The sequence below is a fragment of the Varroa jacobsoni genome, unplaced genomic scaffold (assembly GCF_002532875.2).
Source record: "Varroa jacobsoni isolate VJ856 unplaced genomic scaffold, vjacob_1.0 scaffold_312, whole genome shotgun sequence".
NCBI classification, from domain to species: domain Eukaryota; kingdom Metazoa; phylum Arthropoda; class Arachnida; order Mesostigmata; family Varroidae; genus Varroa; species Varroa jacobsoni.
Window position 1 is genome coordinate 121,971 of NW_019213214.1, and position 24,357 is coordinate 146,327.

Consider the following 24,357-nt stretch of genomic DNA (forward strand, 5'->3'; position numbering starts at 1 on the left):
GTCCATGATGAATCTCTACATGAAAAACCTTTACGGCGGGCTACTGAATAATTGTTGATGTCGGATAGCAGATGAGTGGGGATTCCGTGAAAAAAGTAACATTAGGACTACTCGCTCGACTAGATCCGCTCTATTATTAAAATGTATTATTTTAATTGATTAGTTGACGTTCTAGATATTTCTTTACACACATGTCACGATTTGTAATGAACGTCAACAATGTCCGCTTGTCCTTTTCTTAACGAGAAATAGCCAGCCAATAATACCGAAACAATAATAACACTGTCACAATGCATGCGATTATATAGAGACTGCGGTAGTATAAAGAGCGTGGCTATGTAGGGGAGCAGGGGAATTACATACCAATTACTGGTTTGCTTTTTTGCCCAATTAGCGTATAAAATGGTTGGGAAACTGCGCCAAAGGCTCAGCTACTCGATTTTTTTTGTGCTGCACCACTAAAGCTCTTCATCTTTGAGCTGTCATATAGTATATAATCAATCAATCAATCAAGCGCACGCATAACCGGGAGCACAATTTTTCACACTATAGCCTGTCGCTGCCTCTTTTATGGTTCCTATTGAAAACGTTGTCCTGTTTGAGTGTTATTCAAACGCATTTTCGATTATAATTTCAGTTTATACTATTCTATTGTCCAGGCGCGGTTGAAACCGTCCGTTGAAAGGCATGCCTCGTTGACACTGCGTAGACATGGCCTCGCCATAAATCGGGCGAGGTAAGGATTATAAAGCGTGCATTCGATTCCTAATTACCAACTGAACGGAAATTTTATTAGTTACATTGGCTCGGGTGTACAGGTTGCATACCAATGTCCTATCATAATAATAACCATTATTATTATTGCGATTATTATATGTATTTACTTATTAGAAGAATTTTTATTATCGAACATCTAAAAAGTGTGAACAGTACCGCACATATACAGACACGTTTACATTCATACGTTGCAGAACTGATGCCATTGCGAAATCGTCAGTCAGTCAGCCTGTTCTCATGACTCGGCTAACGCATTGGTACAAATTTGCTATCTCTAAATTGGTCCATTTACCCGACTGGGTTAGCTAATATTCTCTCGAGTCGTCAGAGTCGCTGTCGCTTCCGCTGAGTGTTGAAGTAGGAAACAATGGCTAGTGCACGGGATATTTATGTTGCACTGTTTTGACTTCTCACGAAGAGGTAGCTGTTTCCAGCACCGTTGTAATGGATGCCGTTTGATCCATTGCTATTATGCCGACGGACGCTATCGCGGCAGCTAGCTCAGCGGCCTGTTAACCAGCCAAAGGTTCTATTAGTATTATACATGCATAATAGTGTCTATCAGATGAGTGCAGTATCCAGCTTTCATAGAAAACCGGCGACCGCAACGATAATAGCGCCACTCGTTATAGCTGTTCGCAGTTGGAAACTAGTGTCAGCACTGCTGAGTGGACTGTATGCTATTATAACATATGTCCATTCTGACCGCGTGTAAGGGAAGACCTCGGCGAAGCAACTCGGCCTGATTGTCCGTCGGGCCGCTTACCTGTCCGTCGTCGTCGGGGCCCGTTGCTTTTCACGTTTTAGTGCGCTACGCAGTACCAAAAGTATTTCCACTGCAAGCGCAGTTGCACCGCCGCCGCCGCCACGGCGATCGCTCAGTCTCGTAAACAAGCAGTACGAGCAGTCCCCAAGTGTGACGCAATTCGCCATCGCCTTAATCATCATCGGGTCGTTGTTTCGTCCGTTCGTTAGACAGACAAACAGACAAGCGACAAAATTGCCATCAGCTCTGAAACTTGCTCTCACATAGACGATACACATCATGAAGGAGCCCAGCAGCGGCAAATCAGACCGCGGGCAACATGCCGGCAATCACTACTGAAGGTAGCGGTTTCCACTGAACAATTGATGCGATACTCTCATCGATAATGTTCTTACTGGCGAGGTGCAGCTATCCTGGACTACTCGCAGGATCGTCATGCTTCCTTTTCAAGCAGGACTGAGGTACTAGTTAGACAACAAAGACGACGATGTTGCCCACGGGCTACCAGCAACAGACCTTTGTGTATGCGTGCGTGCTCGGTAAATTGCGGCTTAATTTGGTAACCACAAGCCGTAGGCAGTTCGTTGTTCATCTCTTAATGCGATGTGATTATTTTTCCACTTTGCCGTAGATAGAAAGCAGCAGATGTAGGATCTCAATAGGAGAACGGCTGCAGTCGAATCACACGACAGCTCGGATGGTACCGGCGAATACGGGCACAGTCGCAACACAAGAACACACAAAGTTCCGAAACGTCGCTATTAACGATGGACAGCAGATAACATTGATTAGAAGAACCTATGACTGTAGCGTACTGTTCAACGGCTATTTTCTTTAAGGCGAATTAGGTAAAGCTAACACTACGGCTACAGAGGCGAGGAAGGACAAACTATCGGAATAAATCATAGCCACGTGTTATTTTTTGGAGATAGAAGTGGGCACCTGTTTCGTCCAGTGTTTTTTTTTTTACCTATCCTTGTCTTCTGCGCACTGTAATCGGACTCTACACACTTAACTAACTTCGTTACTAACTTTGGTGGGATCACGTCGGAAGGATCGTGTAATCAGAGGATTAAGTTCTTAGCGTAACTGTGTACATTATAAATGCATATCTATTAGGTGGGTCAGACAAAACCCATCGTCATCAATCTGATTGATCTGTTCTGTTAACAAAGTGCGATACGCCCGGGCTTGCTGGTTAGTGCCTTATCATACTTGGCTTGCGCCCCCATCGTGACTACCATGTATAATAATGTCACCTGCAAAAACAACAAGCTTATACTGCAAATCTGCTCGTATTGTCGTTTCCATATGTTTTCAACGCAAGCTATACACACACACATATCGCACACGTTACTACATTGTTGTTCATCTCGTCCTTGCAGAGCCTATCTACGAAAAGTAGAGTTTCGGATGAATATCAGCTATCGTCATCTTACTGCTCTTACAGCTGCTATGTCTGCTACTATGACGACTGCCGCTGCTGATGACGCTAAAAACTTACAAATACAACTGCAAGGCCACCGGGATTACTCCGTGTTGGAGGTCGCGTTCCCAGGGCCGGTTGCACGGTTCAGGGCCCCACGGCGCTACTACATCTGCCTCATAATGGCATTATAACGAAGGGAGACAATTACAATTGTCACGCAAAAAAGTCGCTACTGTCTGTGAAATCAGCCTAATTATAAACAAAACAATGTTCAGACGAAAACGAAGAGGCGAGCAACGGTTGAACGATTATCGGTTGTAGCTCTACGAGCATAGAGCAGAACAAAGCAGCGGTGACACGGTATTCAATGTAATTTCTGCGATACAATTAACGAATCATGTAGAATTTATACTAAAAGCGGTACATAAATCTATTATTTGGATATACTATTCGTAGCTATTATCCTATGGCAGAATACAACATTTACGGGTATTTTTTTCTATTATACCGACTTAAACGATACACATACACATATGTATATAACAGTATACGAAGTCAGCCTGTCAGACATAAATTTATAGCCCTGATCATCATCATAATTAGCGTCATAATCTAAAAGTTCCTGTAAATGAAGCAGACCGGTAATCTCTTCAAGTCGTGATAGCGGGTAAGACACGAACAAATATGCTGAATTGCGTCCACTTCTGGATCTACGTCATTCGCTCAATGGCAATTCTCTATTTGGAGTAAACAGAAATAGCGTACAGGCTTAATCGCCTACAGCCCCCTGTGAATAGCTTCCCGACGATTGTGACAACAATATGCGTTATACAGATCCACTCTCATACGAATGTACGTTATGTTTCGTTCAGACAAGTCTAAGTTAAGACAACTGAGCGACGTGTTGAAACCGCTAGGAGTTCGTAGATCTTAGGCATTTGTTAGATTAAAAATCACAAAATTAGCCATGCGAAAATAAAAGACACGAACAAACACCAGCCAGTTATTTTACCCTGTGGCTACTTTCAACGACCGAAGAACTAAGATTGCGACTACGATGAATGTTTTTGGTTCTCGTTGTCACAGTGTCCACCATTGAAGATAATGTTCGTTTTAGTCGCTAGTGTATACGACGTCGGTATGGCGCTGGCAGCTAATATGAAGACGAAAGTAGACGATGGACGAAGAACTGCAACGTTCATTCTCGCTTGCCGTAAACCAGAACCGATGCCGTGAAGTAAATGAGCAGGGAAGGTAACAGGTGCCTGTTGTTATGCGCGATGGCGGTTTCGTTTGTTGTCGTCAAATCGCTATAATCACTGGCATCAAGAATAGAGCAGGTGCGTTGATCTAGGCACCTGGATACTGGCAGCAACAGTACAGGTCGCAATGGTGCGCTGAACAGCGAAGAGAATAAGCTAAGCTATACCGAAAGAGATAGTGTCAGTATTATGAGTCAAGCTCACAGGGAAGCAGTGCTAGATACCAAAAGATAGATAGAAAACTGGGAGATAGTATTGGATTGGACATTAACGTAGACACTCTGTGTGTGACTGAATGTGTGCACAGACCTGCCATTGCCTAGCCGCCTTGGACCATTCTCAAAGCCTCTAGGCTGCTCTGACATACTACAGCTATTAGTGTTTTCTATTTGGAAAGCCCAGATACGTGATGAAGAACAAAGAAACGCCAAACTCTTATCTTCTCTTTCAGCATTTCTCGGATACGGCCAAATTACATGAAGGCGGAAGACGCTTTCGAAACAGTCTTCTGCCCGCTAGAAGCCATATGGCATATACTCTTTGATCACTTGAAAATGTGATAAGATTGTTTACAATAAGCATTTCGTATTGCTAAGTATCAGGTATCTTCTATACGTACCGCATTTCTTTATATACGAAAAACATTAATATGTGACCGCTAATAATGGCCATTTATTGATGCTTGGTTTCGAGTAGAGAGACAAAGATGAAATACATTGTTTATTCTTTGGTGATTTTTGTTTATACAGATATTGTTAGGAGCGATACAACTGTACAGTTTTGCGTCAAACAGAAAAACATGTTACTAAAACCGACTTCCACCGGAAACATGCATGTATCAGCAAAAGGATTAATTCCTCAGTTTCGAGACTTCTTTCTCGCCGACGCTTCTTTGCCCTTTCTTTGTCGTCATTTTCTACAAACTTTAGCCAGGCACAGAAACGCACGAAATTCTGTCATTCTTCCGCGAACGCATAGACGAAACCTCATCGAGCCGTTATTCAGGATTCTCGTCGTTCCACTCACCGCCACTTCCCACAACCTTTCTCACATGGCGTATCCCTGTTGTGCTCGGATCTATCGTTTCTAAAAAAAAAAAACGACAAAGAAAATAGTACTTCACAAATATGCTTCAGATTTAGAGGAGAGACCCGATTGGGAGCGTCAGACTGCCTGAAGTGGGATACCGCTAAATCCAAACTCGAAACGGGACAAGTCAGGACCTGATGAGCAAAGTCACGAGCAACAATCCCATCAACACGAGCGTGTAGATGAAAAGGACAAAGGTGAAGATCAGATGTGAGGTCGCTTCGAACAACTGGCCAGACGCAAAAAAGGATAAAATCTACTATACGAAATACTAACCGAACTGGAAAAAATACAGACAAAAACACACACATATGAGGTCAATGGAAAAATAAAAGCAAAACTATAAGGAAAGGGGGAAAAGGAAAGGAAATGATCATGATGTATTAGCGGGAGATGATTCGGAATCACAAGTGACAGAACAACATAAGGATGGAAAAAAAGCTGTATTCTCACAATCACCAATCAGCACACAGTGAAAATTCACTGGTCCGTTCAGACGTATACGATCGATTTAGCCATGTTTGCACTACGCGTCATTTTGGTTATGTATGCAGAACCTGGCGTTTTTTGCTGGTCGCATCCGAGTCACTTATCTCATTATTGTTTTGGCTATGACGTGTTTCGTGCTTCTTCTCTAGAAGTGTGGCAGGGCCTTGCTATTTGACGCGTCGACACCAACATACACTCTGACTATAATAGCGCACCATCCAGTCGTACGATCGTAAGCACTGATTTGTCACAGCATACACGTCGAAGCTGGCAGCACCGAACTGATATTATTAAGCCCAAAGCGCTAGATACAAACATCACTATATATCCCCTGTACATAATATATATATAGAGAGAGAGAGAGATTAGCAGCAGCAGCGACGCGTGCCATAGTCTTTGGAACAGCAGCAGTAAAAAAGCCCGAGTAAAACACCTCAGATATTTCTGTGTATAATAAGAACACTAGCGTAGGACCGACGTACATATCCGGTGGATTGAACAGCCAAACAGGTGGAGCGACCCCTACCACAAGATGCTAAAGGTCGAACTCTTGTGTTCAGATTGTCGTTATTAAACGACGTGCAGTATCAACTACGGCGACGGCGTACGGGGGCGCACAATTGAGCCACTGCTGTTGCCGCTCCAGGCAGTGCAGTGGACGATGTTAGCTTCAGCTGCACCAGTGGTCTTCCGCATATATAATAGAATCGACACACCAAGATTAGCTTACGTCTATTAGTTCAATGTTTGTTCGTATGTACGCTTAGTATAATAATAAACGGCGATCTGGCGAACCATGCCGTGTATCCAAAATTGGTGGTGACGTATAACAGGCTTCACCAACGCTTTGCAGTTGCATTTTGCTGTACGTGTATATATCGTAGATATATGTATGTGTATACATGTACACGCAGACACATGGACATGCGCCGACGCGTGCACAGGTCATCAGACTCTGAATAACCGCTTCGCCGTGGCTGGCCGCGAAGACTGGTATGGTTATTGCGACACATCGAGAGTCGTTAGCTGCGGCCGCTTGAATGAACGTAGGGCTTTCTTTTGACAGGAGAACGGAGGATTGCTGTGTCTTCAGACCCGCACGCGACTGACACGCGGAGTTATACGTTCAATGACAATGGAAAATGTGGACATAATGGGACGCGCGCCTTTTTTTATTTATTACGTATTTTTTTGTGTTCAAAAAGCAATAGCCTTCAATGGTGCGTCGGCATACGCGTTAAAATGTTCCTCGACTCATGTACATTGTTCGTACCTTTAAAAACGAGCAAGAACTCACAATGATGTTTTTACTGAATGTGAAAGCGGGTTATTTTGTAGAACCATCCACTTTGGAGGCTGCCGGGAAATTTATGACGATGATAGAGATGATCATTATTATATGGTACACGAAATTTATGTGCAGTGTCTGTAATAACTGCAGTCCGGCCACGCTCAGCTTGGCTTCTATCAACTTTCAGATGTAGTTTTGAGATAAGTTGTTTCGGGGGCCTCTCAATGAAATCGGTAGGGATCCATCTTCGGCAGGAAGAAAATCTGGTGGGAACGCGCCCCAACAACAACAGAACAATGCTTGAAAAACCATATGGTTGAGTTCCAAGAAGAACGAAGTAGTTGCAATGTATTTGTTTACGATGAGCCGTCTAATAGTCGGATACCTCATGCATATCTAGCGTAAATAGCGTCACAGGCAAAATCCTAGTGAGTGAAATGTCCGCTGTATTAACAATATACATTTTAGTCTGATTTCATATCTTCAGTTATACACCATATAAGTATTAATGCTCAATTGTAGTCTTACATTGACGAAACTAATCTCGTTTAAGACAATTAAACTTTCAAGACAAATTTGAAACTTCAGGGCCTATTTTCACTAGGGCGACTTCTATGTCCGTACGCGATCTTGCGCGCTTATATATGGGAACAGCTCTATGTGATTATGCGAAATTGTCTAACCGGCATTTCCTATATAACCGAATAGAAAAATGCGGAAATATCCTTACATTGGATAGACAGGTAGTGGAAAGTAGAACTAGGTGTAGATGACAATTTATTGGAGTATTCACACAGCTGTTCATTACAGTTTGGTTAGGTGAACGTTTTACGTCACCCAAAGTTCCGCCGTTTGCCGTTCTAGATGCATAGGATGATACCGATGACCGTCGAAAGGCTCGCCTGTGCAACGAAGCTTCCCCAATGTGTGGTACATACAATGCCGATATTTGTAGTTAATATAGAGATATTAGTATATGTTGGTAGCCAACATAAGCACAGAAAAGATGTAGCCTGTTTGGTACCTGAAAGTAATTAGTCCAAATAATACCGCTATCAAGACTAGTCGTCACAGCAGAGCCAGCATGACTAGGCAGCCGTAAAGCCATAGAAATGGCGAATACCCGCAGTGGCCATTACTATTGAGGGCCACCAATGATTATTCGCTCGATCGCATAGAGCTATCGTCAACCGCAAAAACAGCAGCGTTTCATACATGCTATGGAATATTGCAGCGTGGCCATAAGTTGAAATACGCCCATTCTTGCTACCACTGCCTTGGCTTGAAATCGGCGAAGTCACATCTGACTCAGTAGGACAATGCGTTATGAGCAACGGAAGGACGACTTCTGCTGATGAGCAGATGACCTTGGGTTGATACGAACCACTGAGATGAAATAGCCCTGTGCCAATGCCATGACACAAGTCCATGGACGAGTAAATACTATATTAGATGCCCTTTTTTCGGCCTCAGCATGTCAGCTTAGATGTGTCACTTAGCACAATACCCACCCAATGTATGATGCAAATATTGCTCTAGGCCATCTGAAAACAGAGCCAACCTGAGTGAACAATTAGCGAGTCAGCCAATTTCAAATTATGTCTGATAGTATCCGTAGATGAAGTTGTCATTGCTGCTATGACTAACCATGAAAATGTACCCCAGTCAAATTGAGACACTCGTGTTCGTTGTCGATTGTTGTTGTGGGTCGTTACCTAATTGTCGCGCATTATGTAGTAGAAGATTATGGTGTAACCAAAAAACCGGGATTATTGAATTACGCTGCGCCATGAGCGATTATTTCAATAGGTTAATTACACGATCAAGTTTGGTATGCCTCTTACCTATAATGTAACGGTTCATAGCAGTCTGTGCTCAGCTTGAGGGTGTTAACGCATAACATTAACACGTGACCCTACGCCCACAGTATTCAATGGCATAAAAGACGTTTATGATGATATTGACATTTGTGCGGTGCCGGCTTCGATATGGCATAAGAACATCTCTGGCAGGAAACCATTGCACTAAGGAACATCATTAATTTTGTCATAGACTAGGAGAGATGTTTTTCTGCATTAATAGTTATAGTAGTTCTATACAATTAATCAACCGTGATGCATGGACCGAGCAGCTTACACGGACGAACACGGAACCGGGTGTGAATAGTCTAAATCGAAGCTGGCATAGCCTTAATGTTATCGTTTGCAACCGCAACTTTCAAATGCACTGTAATTATATATGAACCGCTAGCAACAGCCAGCCAATCGGTGTATAAATATACAATATACGTAGAACATTCAACCGGTCTACATACGACACATTCAGATACAAAAAGCGATTAAGAACTCGCAGCGCCCCGCTTCTCCGTGACTCAGTAATTTTTCACTGGCCTGCTTGTACTGTACGACGTGTCTCGACTTGAGCACATTAACACTGATCGGCCGGATCACCAAGTTAAACTTCTTCGAAGTGCTGCTCTTCCATAAATTCAATTCTTTCACATTTCACTCACCTTCCTTCTCTTAACTTCTTTTAAACGCCCTGCCATCCATATATGTATATATGGATATATATACGTTTGCGTCTTTTATGGACCACTGGAAAAGGAATCAAAATTAAAACTGTCTCGAAACTCCTCGTTCGTGCATATTCTGTTTTTCACCGCTGGAGGCGCCACTATCAGACGCTGCGGTCGTGGTCGGCCCAGCTCGCTGACGCATTTCCTGCCGCCAGCGGAATATTCCCATCGCTGTTGTTGTCATCTTCGTGAGCGGCATCGCGGTCTGTACATACGATCATCACGCTCGGCAAAAACATCCCATAGCGTCGCGACTATGAAAACATTGTGTTTGATCTACATGTGCTGGACGTCACCGCTCGCTACCGCCGTTTCCTTTAATCGTTCTCCGCTCTAATCTGATAAAGTCTTGGTACATAGCGCAAGTGGCACAGCTAGTTTAAAGCTGACGATTGCCCAATTCGGGTTTGAAGAATTCGAGTCACGCTTATTTGGAATTATGTCCACCTGTTCCCTAGTTATTAGGGCCACTCTCTTCTTTGCCTCTTCTTGGCTGCCCTACCTTTCTCTGGAGAGAACTGGCATAGAGCTCAAGTGCTCACCGTTGGATTAACATGGCCAAAAATGTTAAGCATTAAGTTGAAACAAACTAAGTTGCCTGAACAAAAGTCTTTATTTTAGGACCCCTGAGAGACGGATTCGACAGGCGCAGTGTATTTACCTCTTAATTGAAACACTTGTAATGTGGAACATAGCCTATATAGAGGTGAAAACAATTGACGCTCAACTGGCGTGTTGTGTATTATTAGATAACGAGAGATACAAAATGTTTAGGTCCATTAAAATATTCAAGACCCGTTTAACATATGTCGATAATATCACCTTCTGTGGAAGCTCTATGCAATATAGAGTCCCCCCTTGACAAAGCTGACAATAATGCGTTAGTAGTAAATAAAAATACAGAGCGATCTTTACACTACCAAACTACCTTTTGATATTCAAGCCGGAAGGCTACTATCTTTTTTCGTTCAGCAAGCAAGTACAACTTAATTGTCAGCTGCACAGTCACAAAGGGTGTTCGGCCTTATCGGGCTAATCTGTATCAAATTTACCTATCTATAGCTATTTTACACCAAATATACAATTCCAGAAGAAATGAGTCAGCAGATCAATAATTTCTGATACTACCATTGGTATATACGATTTAATTCGCTTTCGCTACCCACTAAATAAGGTAGCTCTTTGTTAAAAACGACACATCAGCGAATTTTCCACTTAATTTCTTTTCTCCTTCCGGTTGATCTGGATCAACTAATTTTGATCATTCGGAATATCTAATGCGTATTTAGCGTATTTGTTGCTCACACATATTTAGTAGTAGTAAATATATAGTATTTCCAGAATTTGCACTTGCAACAATCGTCAATAAGGAAAATGCAGTCAGCCAACATCAATTTGCGATTACCATGGGTCGAATGCGATAAGTAGAAACCGGCTGAAGCCCCGCTGGCAACATAAACAACGTGAAAAAGTTCTGAAGCAGTATTTTATGCATGAATTATCAAAATTCAGATTATCAAAAGTAAACGTGCTAGTACTGAGCTCAATTCACTCACTACACGCACATCGAGATGATTTGACGTCAACGTCCCAGATTGTCTGAGCTGCAATAAGTCCTTACCGTTTTTCACTGCTTTTTTTTTTTAAAATGCGCGACATCTCTCTAGAACTACTAATCCCGATGACGTATTCGTCCAATTCAAGAAAAAATATTGACAGATGAATAATAACTGTTCCCATCTGGTCTTTCATAACACTCAATGAAGGACTCACTAAAACTTTATGCTGAATTTGAAAACTCCTCTATTAATAGAACAGCAGTTTTTGCTTAGTATTCAAACTATATAATTGGAAGAGCAAGCTTCATATGCAGTCATCATGGATGCGCGCGCCATGACATCCTGTTGCCAACTTTACGATTTAAAATGCGCTAAACGGATTACACTTACCCGCACCAGAGCCCACGCCGGCACGAGGAGGTAGCCTTTACGTACGGGTCGCTCCCCGTTTTCTTTGTCCACTTCGCGCATCCCTTCAAGCGTTTTTATTTATCCCAAATTGGAGTTACTTTAGCGCTTCTCCAAATGTTGCTGTTCTTATCTATAAGCAGTCCTTCGATGAGGTTCGTTGTGCGTCTAGGCGCAATGCTATCCAATATGGGCGCGTACAGCGCCTGTTTGGGCTATTCGTTGTGTGCTAGTCTTGATGTTTTTCCAGTATCACTAAATTAACTACACTTCCTAACAGTATCCGACTGGCGTTCGATAATGAAAGTAAATTCACTATGCATGTGTTCTGTAATTCCACTATAATCATTTAAGCAAAAGAATAAAACTTCTCGAGTCGACAGAAGCCACCGGCTCTTATTGGATTCTCCAAGCAACTTCAGTTGTAACTATTATTGCGTTTTCTTTCTCTAGTGCCGTACTAAGTGAGACGATTATTCTCTGATGTCGCTACCACTTCTCAGAGGTCTTATCAAGCACACAAAAGCTGCCAACTGGATGACACTATTCCAACGAAATGTTTGACTACCGCACAGTAATAGCGACATCAGCAGCAACACCGCGCGACGTCGTCTCACGACGAATTTCCACGATGCTCCGTCTCGACCCAAGGCTAAGCCGGTACTAGTAGAGCGCTTTCGGTGCGCGTTTCATCCATGCTCCAACCACTCGCCACCAATTGTCATTTTGAGAGGAGGAAACCAGGAGTATCGCGACGATCGTGCGCCGCTCCGTACGCTACGACCCAGCCAACAAGAACAGCCAGCAATAAAGATGCGAAACTTTGTTGCCTCACAGAACAGGTAACCAGCTGGCCGTCGTCTCCCATCCATCCACGCGGACATCGGGCTCGCAGCCAATCAAAATGGACTTCCTATTTTTCACCCATTGAGTTGCGCGCGGTTTGCTTTCGAAGTGTGGCCGGACTCTTACCATCGTGTGAACGTCGACATTACCTCGAAACCGCCAATGCAACGTTTGCGAACAATGCAATTGTCAATAGGTTTGTAACCGCAATTAATTACATGTTCAGTGTCACTTCACAGAATGCTCCATGCTGTGCAAGAACAACCTCCACTACAATTGCAGGGGCGCTGATTAAGATGCCAAATGCGAGTATCACGTTACCGTCCTTAGAATCGCTTCACCATTCACTGTTTGTGTCGATCTGCTGCGTCTAGTGATCTGGCGCCGTATTTAAAAAAAAAACAGCGCAGGCCAACATTCGAAATTGTGCCACAACTCCATCGTATCATTGTTCACAGTGAATATTGTGTTGCTGGTGGGTATTATTGAGAGGAGATAGACGAAGTAGTAAAAACAGTAGCAGCAGGCGGGTTGATGCAACTTCATTGAATCTATATATGTGAGATGCGAGGGAAGAAAATTGTGCAGTTTTCTGAAACGCATAAAAAACTAGTATAACACGGCATATTATCGGCGATTAATTACACAGGCACTGCGATAATCTCGTCCAGAACAACGAGTGTGCGTAGAGACTGTAAGGGCGCGAAACGCCGTGCTAGTGGCCAGCGTTCACCGTGAGTGAACGAATGTAATCGAAAACCATTTTCTTCCAAATTGCTGTTTCCTTATGTGTGCGTGTTTGTGCTAGAGCTCGATTAAAAGGTGAGTTATAGCAGTTGTTATCGTCAACCTTCAGGAGGGAGTGAGGTTACGCTATTGCCTCGATGATGTCTATAAAAGAAGCGAGTATATGTTAGCTGAATTTTTTAACATAGCACCTCGTAAACTGTTGATAAGTTGTTGTTATATGATTCGTACCTGTAGTTTTTCTTTCTTCCGCTGGGTTTCCAACTTGTGAGAAGCAGCAATCGTCGCAGGACAGCTGAGCTTTGTTTAGTTGTGGTGTTACTCTCTCTTTGATATCTGCTACCAATGAAAACTGTGTTATTCGACTACTATTTATTATGGAGTGTTATGATCGCTGAGTTACTTTGCCGACAATGGAGGTAATAATAAACGCGACAACGTCGATGCAATCCGGCACAGCTCTCTGATCCTACACGATCGTATTGAGTAACAGTGTCTGTCGGGGCGTCTGTGTCTACCGCATTGACCCACTGACGATAGCAGCGTAACCTTCGAACAGGCAGCAAACCAAGCAAAAGCTGACCAAACGCGGTTCCTGGGACTGCTATTAACGATGGCACAGCAACAGCAGCTCAACATAGACAACAAAACAGCTGAACTAATCTGAATTGAATTCAGTAGGCACGTTGAGTAATTCTAGCTAGCAGCAACAAATATCTGTTAATATCTGCCCTGCAACAGTCAAAGGCTGCCCGCTCCTATACGGTTGACGAATGTTAGGTTACAGCAAGACAATGCATGATTGTAGCTCTGTGAGCCATTGGATCAACTAGGGACGAGAAGAATACTTAGCTGACATGTCAGGACAACCGTGGTGATAATAGTGCCGTCCTGGTGAGACATAGAAGTAGACCAGTATACATTTTCTAATGACTCCTTCATGCAGTAGTGGGTGAAACGATGATAATCGTGCAACCAGAACAAATTGTGGAAGAAAATGTTACTTAATGTAAATCTGGACTCCTATATCGTGGCTAGTCCAAATTCCGGTCTATTGGGTTTGTAGCATCGGTAGTGACACAAATTTCGCCTAAAAGCCCAGGCAACTTTTTACGTAGAGGTACAAAAATTAAGCTAGCTAATTGATGACTACGAAAAGCGCCGCGAGGATAAGAATCAACTGATAAGTAGTATGTCGTACTAGCGCGTAAATTGACGAAATACGTGACTTTAACTGAAATAAACGACGCACTTTAGTTTTAAAAAAATGTAATCACATCCCCGTTGTATACTCATTTGTTAAGAATCTGAGCACGTTTCCTTCGTAACTGCATAAGCTTGTGGGAACCGTCACTTTGGTTGACTAGAATAGCCATGCACAGAAAATAGGGTAACACAATAAGAAACGCTATCGAGAAAATACTACACGTTTAAATTGGTTTGCTACACCAACAAACAGGAAGTATACAATCTTAGCGTTTACTTCGTTTTACTTTGTTGTTGTATCTATGACAGTTGGTTTACAAAAAACTTTGCAGCAATGAGCCCTAATTCAGCGTGCGACAAAATAGATCCCTGTTCTGTTCGCATTTTGACGCCACAAATGAGGTCTTATGGAAGAATATTCCAGTATTCTAAGTTATCAAAAAAACCCTCTTTTGAACGTTTGTGCTAGCTTTTTGGGGTCGTTTACCGAAATCTGTCGAGTTCTGGGACAACATCAGGAGAACAATTAATAGACAATGTTACACCATCCTGATTTTCATACGTGCATAGAGAGTACTGCTGGTTCTTATATTTCGACAAAGTCACGAGTGTGTTCAGAAGTACTTCGCTGCTATTGGCGGATGCATTTATGCGCTATACAACAATTACATACACTCACAAGCCACAGAAAGTCTAGTCACCATCTTGTCAGAGACAGTAATGTCAAGGCCTTCATTGTCATAAGACCACACCATGACTACATCAGTATCTTAATATGGAAGCTGGTAACCTTATGGTATACAATAGGAAATTTTTTATCGCGCACGAACAAAAGATTATTGCTTGAAATGTTAGGTCAAACTGCCTTAGACGTATAGGAATATCGTAGTATTCTGCTTCAAGTCCTGTTAAAAAACAAAACAGGCAGAAAGTCTATTTTTTCTGAATACATGTTTTTACAGCATTCTAATATTGATTATAAATCATTGGATTTTATGGAAATGGCATTGATGAAATCAATTATATTTATTTCGCTTTGTTTCTATGTGCTTGTATGGCCTCGCGTATAATGCATATATACCGTTTAGGACGTAGTATACAACATATAGTAGAACACATTTAACCGTATGCTTCTTTGCAAAGATTAGCCTTTGTTGTTGCAGCAAAAATTATAAATAATTTTCTCAGTGTTAGCAGTCAAGTTGGGCGCTGGCCATAGTTCATTCTGAATGCCATTGTGAGCGCTACAGAGAGCAAAGAGACTGATGCACATTGGCCCCGTTTAGAGTACGCTTTACGCTTGACATAAATCTGTAGTTGCATATTGATGGCATATTGTTGGTGAATTTTCCTCGTATAGTCATTATCATTCTGATGTATCGTATATATACCACGCTTCGTGTGTATTTTAATTGAAGGTAGAAAATCTATGTAATTTCTGGAACCATACATCTTCGAATTATTTTATACTTAATTATTATAACAATATATTTCACCTGTGCGGTCTGGGGCTGAGGGGTTTGCCAATCGAGTGATTATCATTATTACTTCTACCCCTGTGCTGTGATGATTCAAAAATCCAGTTAAACTCACTTCTGATTATGTCTCCGATTTGCTTTAAGAAATACACTTTAGAAGATTGCCTCTAAAATGCTTTGCAATATGCATTATAAGGCCCAGTTGAAATAAACGGCTCAAACAAGCAATTTCATTTTTTTATTTGGGTTTATTCACCGATAAAAGAACTGTAACACTTATAATGCACGCATGCAGTTCTCTTTCCAAAACAAGCATACGCGCCTTCTCTTTCAATACCCTATTATCCCATTTCATTTATAATTTATTTTATCGCCGTCCCGTTTACGCTGCGTTTCAGTCTGAAGGAAAAGCTACACAAAAAGTGGTACTTCACAAAGGAGGTCGAGATGTCTAGCGCAGCGGGCCCGTCGACTTCTGGCGGCTCGCAGGAGGCAGGGAGTTCACGAAGCTCAAGGAATTCGCAGAGTGGCTCATCTGAGCTGGCAGCACCCCCGCCACCTCCACTCGAATCGTTATTTGCCGCGTCTCGAACCTCCAGTCAAGTAGCATTGCTATGTTTGTATTTCCCGATCGGGATTATCCTTGCACTATTAAGATTCTTCATTTGCTTACACGCCTTCCTTGTGACGTTGATGTTGCCAAAAACTTCTAAGGTTCGATGGTGAGTGGATAATAAGCTCTGACATCAATATTACATATGACTACAACAAGAAGTATATTGCAGTTACTATCATTATTAGTCGAAATAGGTAATGTGCCGTTAAACTGCGATTCAGTTCCGTCAACGATCGGTTAACTAATGTACAAAACGCTCAGAAATGTATTAAGCTGACAACTGACGTTTTGCGACATCATTGCTGAGTATTAACGTAGTTTTTTGCGTTCGTTTTTCGCCAGTTGCGTGGTACGCGTGATGTGTACCGTACTGGGGCTGGTGGTGGTAGAGGAAGACAAAAATCGGGATCCTGACGTAAAAGTGTTCGTCGCAAATCATGTTTCTATCGTTGATCATTGGCTACTCGACGTTCTCACGCCCTGTGTTTTGGTCTGTATAAAACGCCACCAAAATGATAACCGTATAAGCCCTTTTCACTGGATATGAATGCAGACAAATTAACATCTAGTCAATGGACAAAACAGATTGTTCCTTGTAAGGGAATACATACACGTAGTATTCAACAAACGTAAGACGCTGAACAAAACCTCTGTTACATTAAAAAATCGCGCGACACAAATAAAAAAAAATATGACAAAGTATTTTCGGGCAATATATCTGTATTACTGCATCTACCCTGAAGTAGAGATTCAGAGGTATGCAGACTTCTGCTTAAATACGATTATTCAGACACAGTGAGCACGATGGAGGCACACCTGGGTTCGAATTAACACCGACCCACTCATCATAGCGAATATTCAGTTTAGCATTGGGTTATCTAACCTGACTTTTTAAAAAATAGTCATTGCGACAACATTTGATTGCTTGTATTACAGCCATCTGTCTGGGATCTGCCCAGCGTTTTAAATTGGGGCCATATCTATAAGGAGTTTGGCTCTTCAACGCAGCCTGTTGTATCGAGCTTGAAGCAACATCTGGAAACGCAAAGCACAGGACTGCTTTGTTTCCCTGAGGTGTCAATCACAAATGGTTCGGCATTACTAAAATTTAGCCAGTTGTGGCCATTTGAACTGGGCGCGCCTGTGCAAGCGGTCGCGATAAAGGCAACTCGGACATTGTTCCGGGATCTTGCTCTGAGTACCCTTGAGAGTACCTGGCTATCCGACATGCTCTGGATGCTATTTTCGCCGTGGACAACTTTCCGTGTATCGAGATTGCCCGCGGTTAGACGCGGAAAAGATGACACAGCCGAAGAGTTTGCGGCCCGCGTGGCCGAGATGCTAGCCGCGCAATTGGGTGTCAAGACGACACCGCACACCTACAAGGACAAGGTAAGGATGAGCAGGAGACTCTACTTATTTACAACTAGTTATACTATCGTCAAAGGCGTTGAAATATAAACGTTTTTCAGTCAGCACGATTTCTTTATGTTAAATGAACATTACATAAGTCGATGTATAAACTGTGTTAATTGCAAGAGGCCCGAAAGCATTTTGATGTCACTGATATCGTTGTTGCTTGCTAGGTAACTGGTTTTTGAAGTGCCGCGAGGTAATGCTTGATTACTACGAATATTATTGTACAGCTCGATATATGAAGTAATTAGTACCACATCGTGGACAGCAAGCCTTTGGCGGTCGTCGACCTTTCTTTGATTTGCTCTTTGCTAAGTATTAAATGATGAGTAAACGCAAGGCGAGAATAGTTGCATTTACTTAATGCAGAACGCAAGCGACCGCAATTTTTCATTCTTTACCTTATTTTCTATATTTCAAATAGTTGGACATTGTAAAGCGACGTAGAATTGAACGCGTTGCGCGGGAACGACGCGCGGAAGAAGCTCAAGCATTGGCCAATCCGGAGTTGATGCGTATGGCCGGGCAGGTGAAAGAGGTTCTCCCGGATGTACCGCTTGCAGTGATCGCTCGGGACCTTCAAGAGACTCGTAGTGTAGATAGCACCATTAGTCGGCTTGTTGATGGAATTGTCCACTATGTGCCTGAAAAAGTGAGGGTAATTTGACTTGAGTATTACATTATGTTTACGCACTTTAAGATTCTCCCAAATAAGTAACAAACTTAGTCAAGAATCTTCATCTGTTTTCGGTCTGTTTTTATCAAAATTATTCTGTCGTCTTATATTGGGAGTAATGTATGAATTTTCACAGGTACTTTCTCCACAGCCACGCCAGAGCACGTCCACGAAGAAAGATTCACCTGTCAATGAACTGGTAAAAAATGCGGTATGTTAAAGCTTCCATTCTGTTTATTTCAGTTTGTTAGTTGTACCCCTATCAAAGTAGATGATAGATAGATTATATCTAATATGTAACTATATTCGGGTAATTTTGATCACCATATAGGCTTTAATGGACTATTATTTCAGGAGAACGCGAAAGTTATGTTTAATACGTCTGCGAGTAATTTTGGGTCGACCGCTGAGGAACGGTTTGCGTCCTACCAGGAGCGAAAGGCCCGTCTGATCGAGAATGCACGACTTAAGTACATCCAGAAACATAAACTGAAATTGTAATAATAGCGATCAATGACATCAGCAAAAGGCCAAGTTGAAAATAAAAAAAAAATATCAAAATGATACAACTAAACGAGGCCAAAGTGGCATCGTCCTCAAAAATAATGTCCAATACATGCTAAGATCATTTTCCTCTGCCCATACAAATATCCATCCCTTAACTCTTGACCACTTGTGAATTTACATCTAGTTATAAACAGAAAAAGATAGAGTGCTATTCAAATATTAAAAATATGACCATCCTGAACCCAAGGGGGTAATCGGTAAAGACTATCTGGGTGTACGCTGTTAACGCATCAGTTGGGTCACATGCAACAACAAAGAAAGAGGTCTAAATGTAGATTTTTCCCCAAGTCGTACACGTAATTATTATTACTACGGATCATTATTGTCAAAAAGGATTACGGAAAAATATATGTGTGTGCTATTTAAATATGAATACTTAGTCTTATGATTTAGGCACGTTCGATTTAGTTATGAAAAAAAAAAAAAAGAAAAACAGGTTTCAATTTCGTTTTCGAGTAAAATCTTTCAAGCGAGTGTATTCCTCATCCAGTAATGACACGTCGATACTGGGTCTGTCGACAGTCGACTTACACTGAAAATTTGATCCCACCTTAGTTATCTGCGCAGTCGGTGCTAAGACCGACTATCCTCGAGAATGAACGCGGCATAAATTCAAATCTAAACGCATGAATGATTCTTTAGTTCAAAGATGCCATCAAAAAATTGATTTTAGTTGTTGGAATCAATACTAGACTACATCGCACCCTACAAAAAGTATGGGAATCTCAACGCAAACGATTTTTCGGTTTAATCACGACCGGCATATGCCGAGCTGCCGAAATACAAAACTTGGTAGTGTACCTAACAGTCGTATGTATGCCCACCCAGTAACCAGAATCATCTCAGTACAGGCGACTGTATGTTAATGAGAGACAGTTGGAAGCTATCTTCATCATTTTCTTATATTGGATAATCCAAAGACAGCTAAGATGACAACGTGAAAATGGTGGTTGTCATAGACTCCAAGTTTGGAATACTTAATCAAAAATTAATCAAAAGGCAGGCCAGTAAAAGTAACCTACTTATCGGTAAGCATCTTAAGATTCGTCTATTTCTAAAATGCAACAATAACCAAGGTTGAAATACCAACAAAAGCTTCGTGTTTTCTGGTCTGTTTGGCTCAAGCAATTAATGCTGTTCACACATTGTTCATGGCGAATCACTAGAACAGACCAAAACACGCTATTCACATCCATCCGCTTACAAATAATAACTTCTCTTTTTGAATAGCTTGTGCCGTATTTGTCACATAGGTTTTGTGTGTAGTATACAAAGAAAAACACGTATGTAGCATATATAACACGTATAATTACTAGAATTTATCGGATAAGGCAAATCCGACATCTCTGTATTAGACTTACTCATAATTGTTTGATGACCCTCAGATCTTATTTTCGTAGTTAGACGATAGTGAATTTAAGTTCAAAAGCACAGTAAATGAAGATATTATGGAAGACTAAGCAGATCTTGTAGAAAAGGAGGACTATACTTGTAAAATCGCAACTATTTATTCTTGAACTAATTTTTCATTATTCTGCTTCTGATAGTCTACGTTTTGAATACGTAATTAGCATTGATAATTCCTATGGTGAACGCGTTTCTTGTTTTGCTCAATCTATAATATTTCTGGTACAGAACCAACACTCATAAAAAAAAAGCAAGACACGCAACCGTGTAAAATATTTAAAATTTGTATTTATTATTATTTCGATCATTCGCATCATAATTGTCGTCGTTATTTAGAATTGTTCTTTTGCCGTTACTGGTCCTGTCGTTGTTACTATCATCTTAGCAGTTGCTTCCTCTATTTTTCATCATATTCGGTCGCCGACACAATATCCACCTTATTCTCTTTCCTCTTATCTCTATCCCCTTCGGAAATATCGTGACCAGCACTTACCAGCGCTCAGCATTTCCATGACGATCTGGATCAGTAATCACATCTGTCCTTTCACGACACTACTCACATGTGCTTTGTCTCTCTTTCAACTGCCGCGTTTCTTTTATCCGTCAGTTCCTTAACTTGATCAGCGGAGGCCAACATAATCTAAAGGTTATACCATAATCTTAAACAGCATTATCATCATCACCTGTGTCATTTTTCACATTATTCAATATGCCCTCTACTCAGTCCTCTGCAGTGATGTATGTTTATATGACACTCATGTTCATAATCTTCTTCTTTATTTATGGAAGAATGATGAAGCAGGTTCTATTCATAAACACAAAACGTTTTTAACTAATGGACCATAGATGGAGAAAATAGAGGTATGCTTTGTGGTATATATATATATATATATATGAGGCGAATATGAATGTTGTTTATTTTGCTTCATTTTTATCTCTAAGATTTTTCAGTTTGTCGTTTTGTCTGTGCTTATGTATAGGTATGCGTTGTGTGCGTGTTTTATCTGAATACGCTGAGAGTGTTCACGAACGGCAATGGCGCAGAAGGCAAAGATGGACAAAGGAGCTAAGTAAAAAGTTGTTTACATCATTTTGCACCTGTTCAATCATCAAAAAAATTACGTGGCACGATGGAAGTGTCGATTCAGTTCCCAAATGTACACTATCTGCTTCAGTATCACCAAGTATTACTAAGCTTTAGAAACAGCCAAAAAATAAAGGCCTAATTGTCGCAGAGGGTCCGTCATCTGCACAAAGACTGAAACACTAATTACAAGCTAAGTGTAATTAATTCTGTCCTACTGTGACCACTGCCATTAAAACTCGTTGGGTTTTTCATTAAATATATATTAAGAAGGGTAGGTTGAACGAATTATCAAGAAGAAGAGGAAAAATTAAGCAACGTCGTTTGCCTTTTTTGCCTTCATACAAAATTCCAAAACATGCTTTATTCTTCAGCTGTTCAATCCGTGCAAAACGAGAGTAAAACACTTATGTGATCATCAAACTCTGGCGAGTACTAGGAGCCCGGTTCTGTAAACCTCTATGATGATTTTCTGTTAGTCCTCCCGCATGGTTCCATCAGCCGAAACAGGCTATTTAACACGGCATACGATCAATATGGAACGTATAATTTGTAAATTCACGTCTTTTTTTTTCTCTCTGCTTAATGCCTTGTTTTAGGTATAGATTAAGCAATGCCCATCAGCGAATAAGTCGGCGTTAAGTAAAAGTTTTATGGCATCTAATCCTTTGTGTTGTTTTATTCGCCAGAGTCGGCATATGCATTCCCTGTATTCTGTATGTCAAAAAGTAGCTTTACCTTCCTCTACTAGTCTCTTATTTTCTTCCCTTTTTTAATGTCACCTACCAACTGCCTAGAGTAGCTCTCGCCGCGTTAGCGATGTAAACGTAAACATTACAATTCAGTATCAGCAATAGGCAGACCAAATCTTCGGTATGTACAATAGCATTATGTCATACAACTATCTCATCTTACTAGTGTCTTCATAATCATCGCCGTAATTATTAGGTACATTCATGTTCATATATATATATAAGCATCATTCAGTTGTAACTGGCCAATATTGATAGCATATGCCGACCAAGGCAAGTTTAAGCCAGTAACACGTATGTACATGGCCATCAGCAAGCGACCGGTTACAAACGATGGGGAGCATTGGTTAACATCCGATCGTCTGTGTTTGCATCATCAGGTGTATTAGCAATAAACGTATTGTCAGTGCCTAGTATCTGATTTTACGCACCCTTCGTCATTAGCTACATATATATGATGATGTCCTAAACCTTAATATGTAGAATTTCTATGTTTTACCTGTCTGCTAGGAATTAGCCAACAACATTTTCGGAATCCTCCGCTACATCTATAGCGAAAAAAACACGCTTCTGTTTTACTCTGACGAAATACTATTGATATTATGTTGGTATGAGCTCTGCCATGTTCACAGATATTAATGAACGGGTCTTCGCTTACGAGCTCTTAAACTAGAAATAAGGTAAACAATCAGTGGATTAACCAGCATTGCTTTATCGCACTTCCGACAGTATTGTTAGCTCAGTTAAACAAACCCTCTTAGAGCTTACAAACTGTGAGATTTTCTTAGCATCGTTGCCTTTATTTAAAACTATTCCAATAGCTTGATCAGATATTGTTCTGGAAGAAAAGAAATCAAAAATACAATTAAAATAATACGCTTACCCTTTTAATTTATTTATAATCCGCTTGTCACCTTTCGTTTTACCTATTACAACTTGCCGTGAATACAATTTTAACTTCATTATATTCAATATAGTATGTGATAGAAGCAATCATTTTTCAGCCCGTTTCCCTCGTCGGTTGCATTACGTAATATATGTTGTGTTGCCTCGTTACCTGTCTTAGTTCTTGGCCACAACAACATTTTTGGTGCTCTGTAGTTGTTTTTCTGTTGCGTGGCATGTCGATGATTTTTATTTGTCCATTTAGTATTTGTTACTACTAGCTATTGTTATCATTGTTATTTTCCACGTCGTTGATGTTAAACACGCTGCGTATCGAATCAGCGTCCTATCAATTCCTGTTGTGTCCTTATACGTTAATGTTATTATAACTGTTCTACATTTGCCAGACAAGTTGGAACCAAGTGAAATGTATAATTAACAAACAGCGTATTATATATGTATGCATGCGCAACATGTGTGAATCTTACGCCGAAAGAAAAATGGGCCACAAATTTACAATCCGACAAATTTTAAATACATTTATTAGTACTGTCACATTAGTGACAAGCTCACCGTAATCATTTTACAGCAGATTCTCCAGTATTTCCCCATTTCGATGTCGCTTTGCACAGTTTAGAATCGTTACATCTACTAGCTGTTATTGTTAGTTCAGCCATATACGAGATCGTTCTCTAGATTTTTCCAATGAAGAAACGGCCACCACAACCAACTCGGCAGATACATTGAGTGAAAATCAGGCATACAAAAAATAAAAAAGAAAAAACACATTTGATGATTTTATCATTCGTAAACTTTCACAACAAAACTCTGTACAACATGTATTTGTTCTGTTTACTTATCGTTTCAGATCATCAGTAGAGCAGTGAAAAATAATGAAATATAAAAGATACCACCTTCTTTGTTCTGTTGGTTGAAGAAGGGTGATAGCGTGACATCACTGATAGCTTGCGATACTGTTTTTTTTCCGCTCGATGATGGCCAATACCACCAATAATTAATAAATATTTT

At 41.0% G+C, this 24,357-nt stretch overlaps 2 protein-coding genes and 1 long non-coding RNA gene across 10 annotated transcripts in view; 1 reads left to right on the forward strand and 2 right to left on the reverse strand.

Moving 5' to 3' along the window:
- Positions 1-11,717, reverse strand: part of LOC111259253 (docking protein 3) — a 55,586-nt gene extending 43,869 nt beyond the window's left edge. The window contains exon 1 of one of the 2 annotated variants that reach the window (XM_022831128.2): positions 11,631-11,717. In XM_022831128.2, the coding sequence (XP_022686863.1) occupies positions 11,631-11,711 (81 nt within the window). In that variant the 5' untranslated portion in view covers positions 11,712-11,717. Of the gene's footprint in view, positions 1-9,615; positions 9,839-11,630 lie in introns of those variants that run through there. The other variant, XM_022831131.2, reaches the window with a different exon arrangement.
- LOC111259259 (uncharacterized) lies at positions 4,885-6,288 on the reverse strand. Its single transcript, XR_002679531.2, has 2 exons — positions 5,777-6,288; positions 4,885-5,320 (listed from the first exon to the last, which is right to left on the reverse strand). It is a non-coding gene; the product is annotated as an uncharacterized LOC111259259 (long non-coding RNA).
- A 616-nt stretch (positions 11,718-12,333) lies between the features above and the next one.
- On the forward strand, positions 12,334-19,573 carry LOC111259251 (lipid droplet-regulating VLDL assembly factor AUP1 homolog). Of its 7 annotated transcripts, XM_022831116.2 has the most exons (8): positions 12,881-12,969; positions 13,144-13,316; positions 16,324-16,647; positions 16,884-17,031; positions 17,478-17,933; positions 18,382-18,615; positions 18,770-18,844; positions 18,988-19,573. In XM_022831116.2, the coding sequence occupies exons 3-8, from the start codon at positions 16,373-16,375 to the stop codon at positions 19,132-19,134; spliced, it is 1,335 nt and encodes a 444-aa protein (XP_022686851.1). In that variant the 5' UTR covers positions 12,881-12,969; positions 13,144-13,316; positions 16,324-16,372; the 3' UTR covers positions 19,135-19,573. The 7 variants fall into 7 exon arrangements, with proteins under 7 accessions (XP_022686846.1, XP_022686847.1, XP_022686851.1 ...); XM_022831111.2 differs by lacking the exons at positions 12,881-12,969; positions 13,144-13,316 and adding an exon at positions 12,334-12,690; XM_022831112.2 differs by lacking the exons at positions 12,881-12,969; positions 13,144-13,316 and adding an exon at positions 12,334-12,690 and having other exon boundaries at positions 18,382-18,609.
- Positions 19,574-24,357: the final 4,784 nt, after the last annotated feature.

Coding starts and splice junctions, on each gene's coding strand:
- LOC111259251 (XM_022831111.2), top strand. CDS start 12,344: ATGCTCCAACCACTCGCCACCAATTGTCATTTTGAGAGGAGGAAACCA. Junction 16,648..16,883: donor AAAACTTCTAAGGTTCGATG/GTGAGTGGATAA, acceptor GTTTTTCGCCAG/TTGCGTGGTACGCGTGATGT. Junction 18,616..18,769: donor ATGTGCCTGAAAAAGTGAGG/GTAATTTGACTT, acceptor GAATTTTCACAG/GTACTTTCTCCACAGCCACG.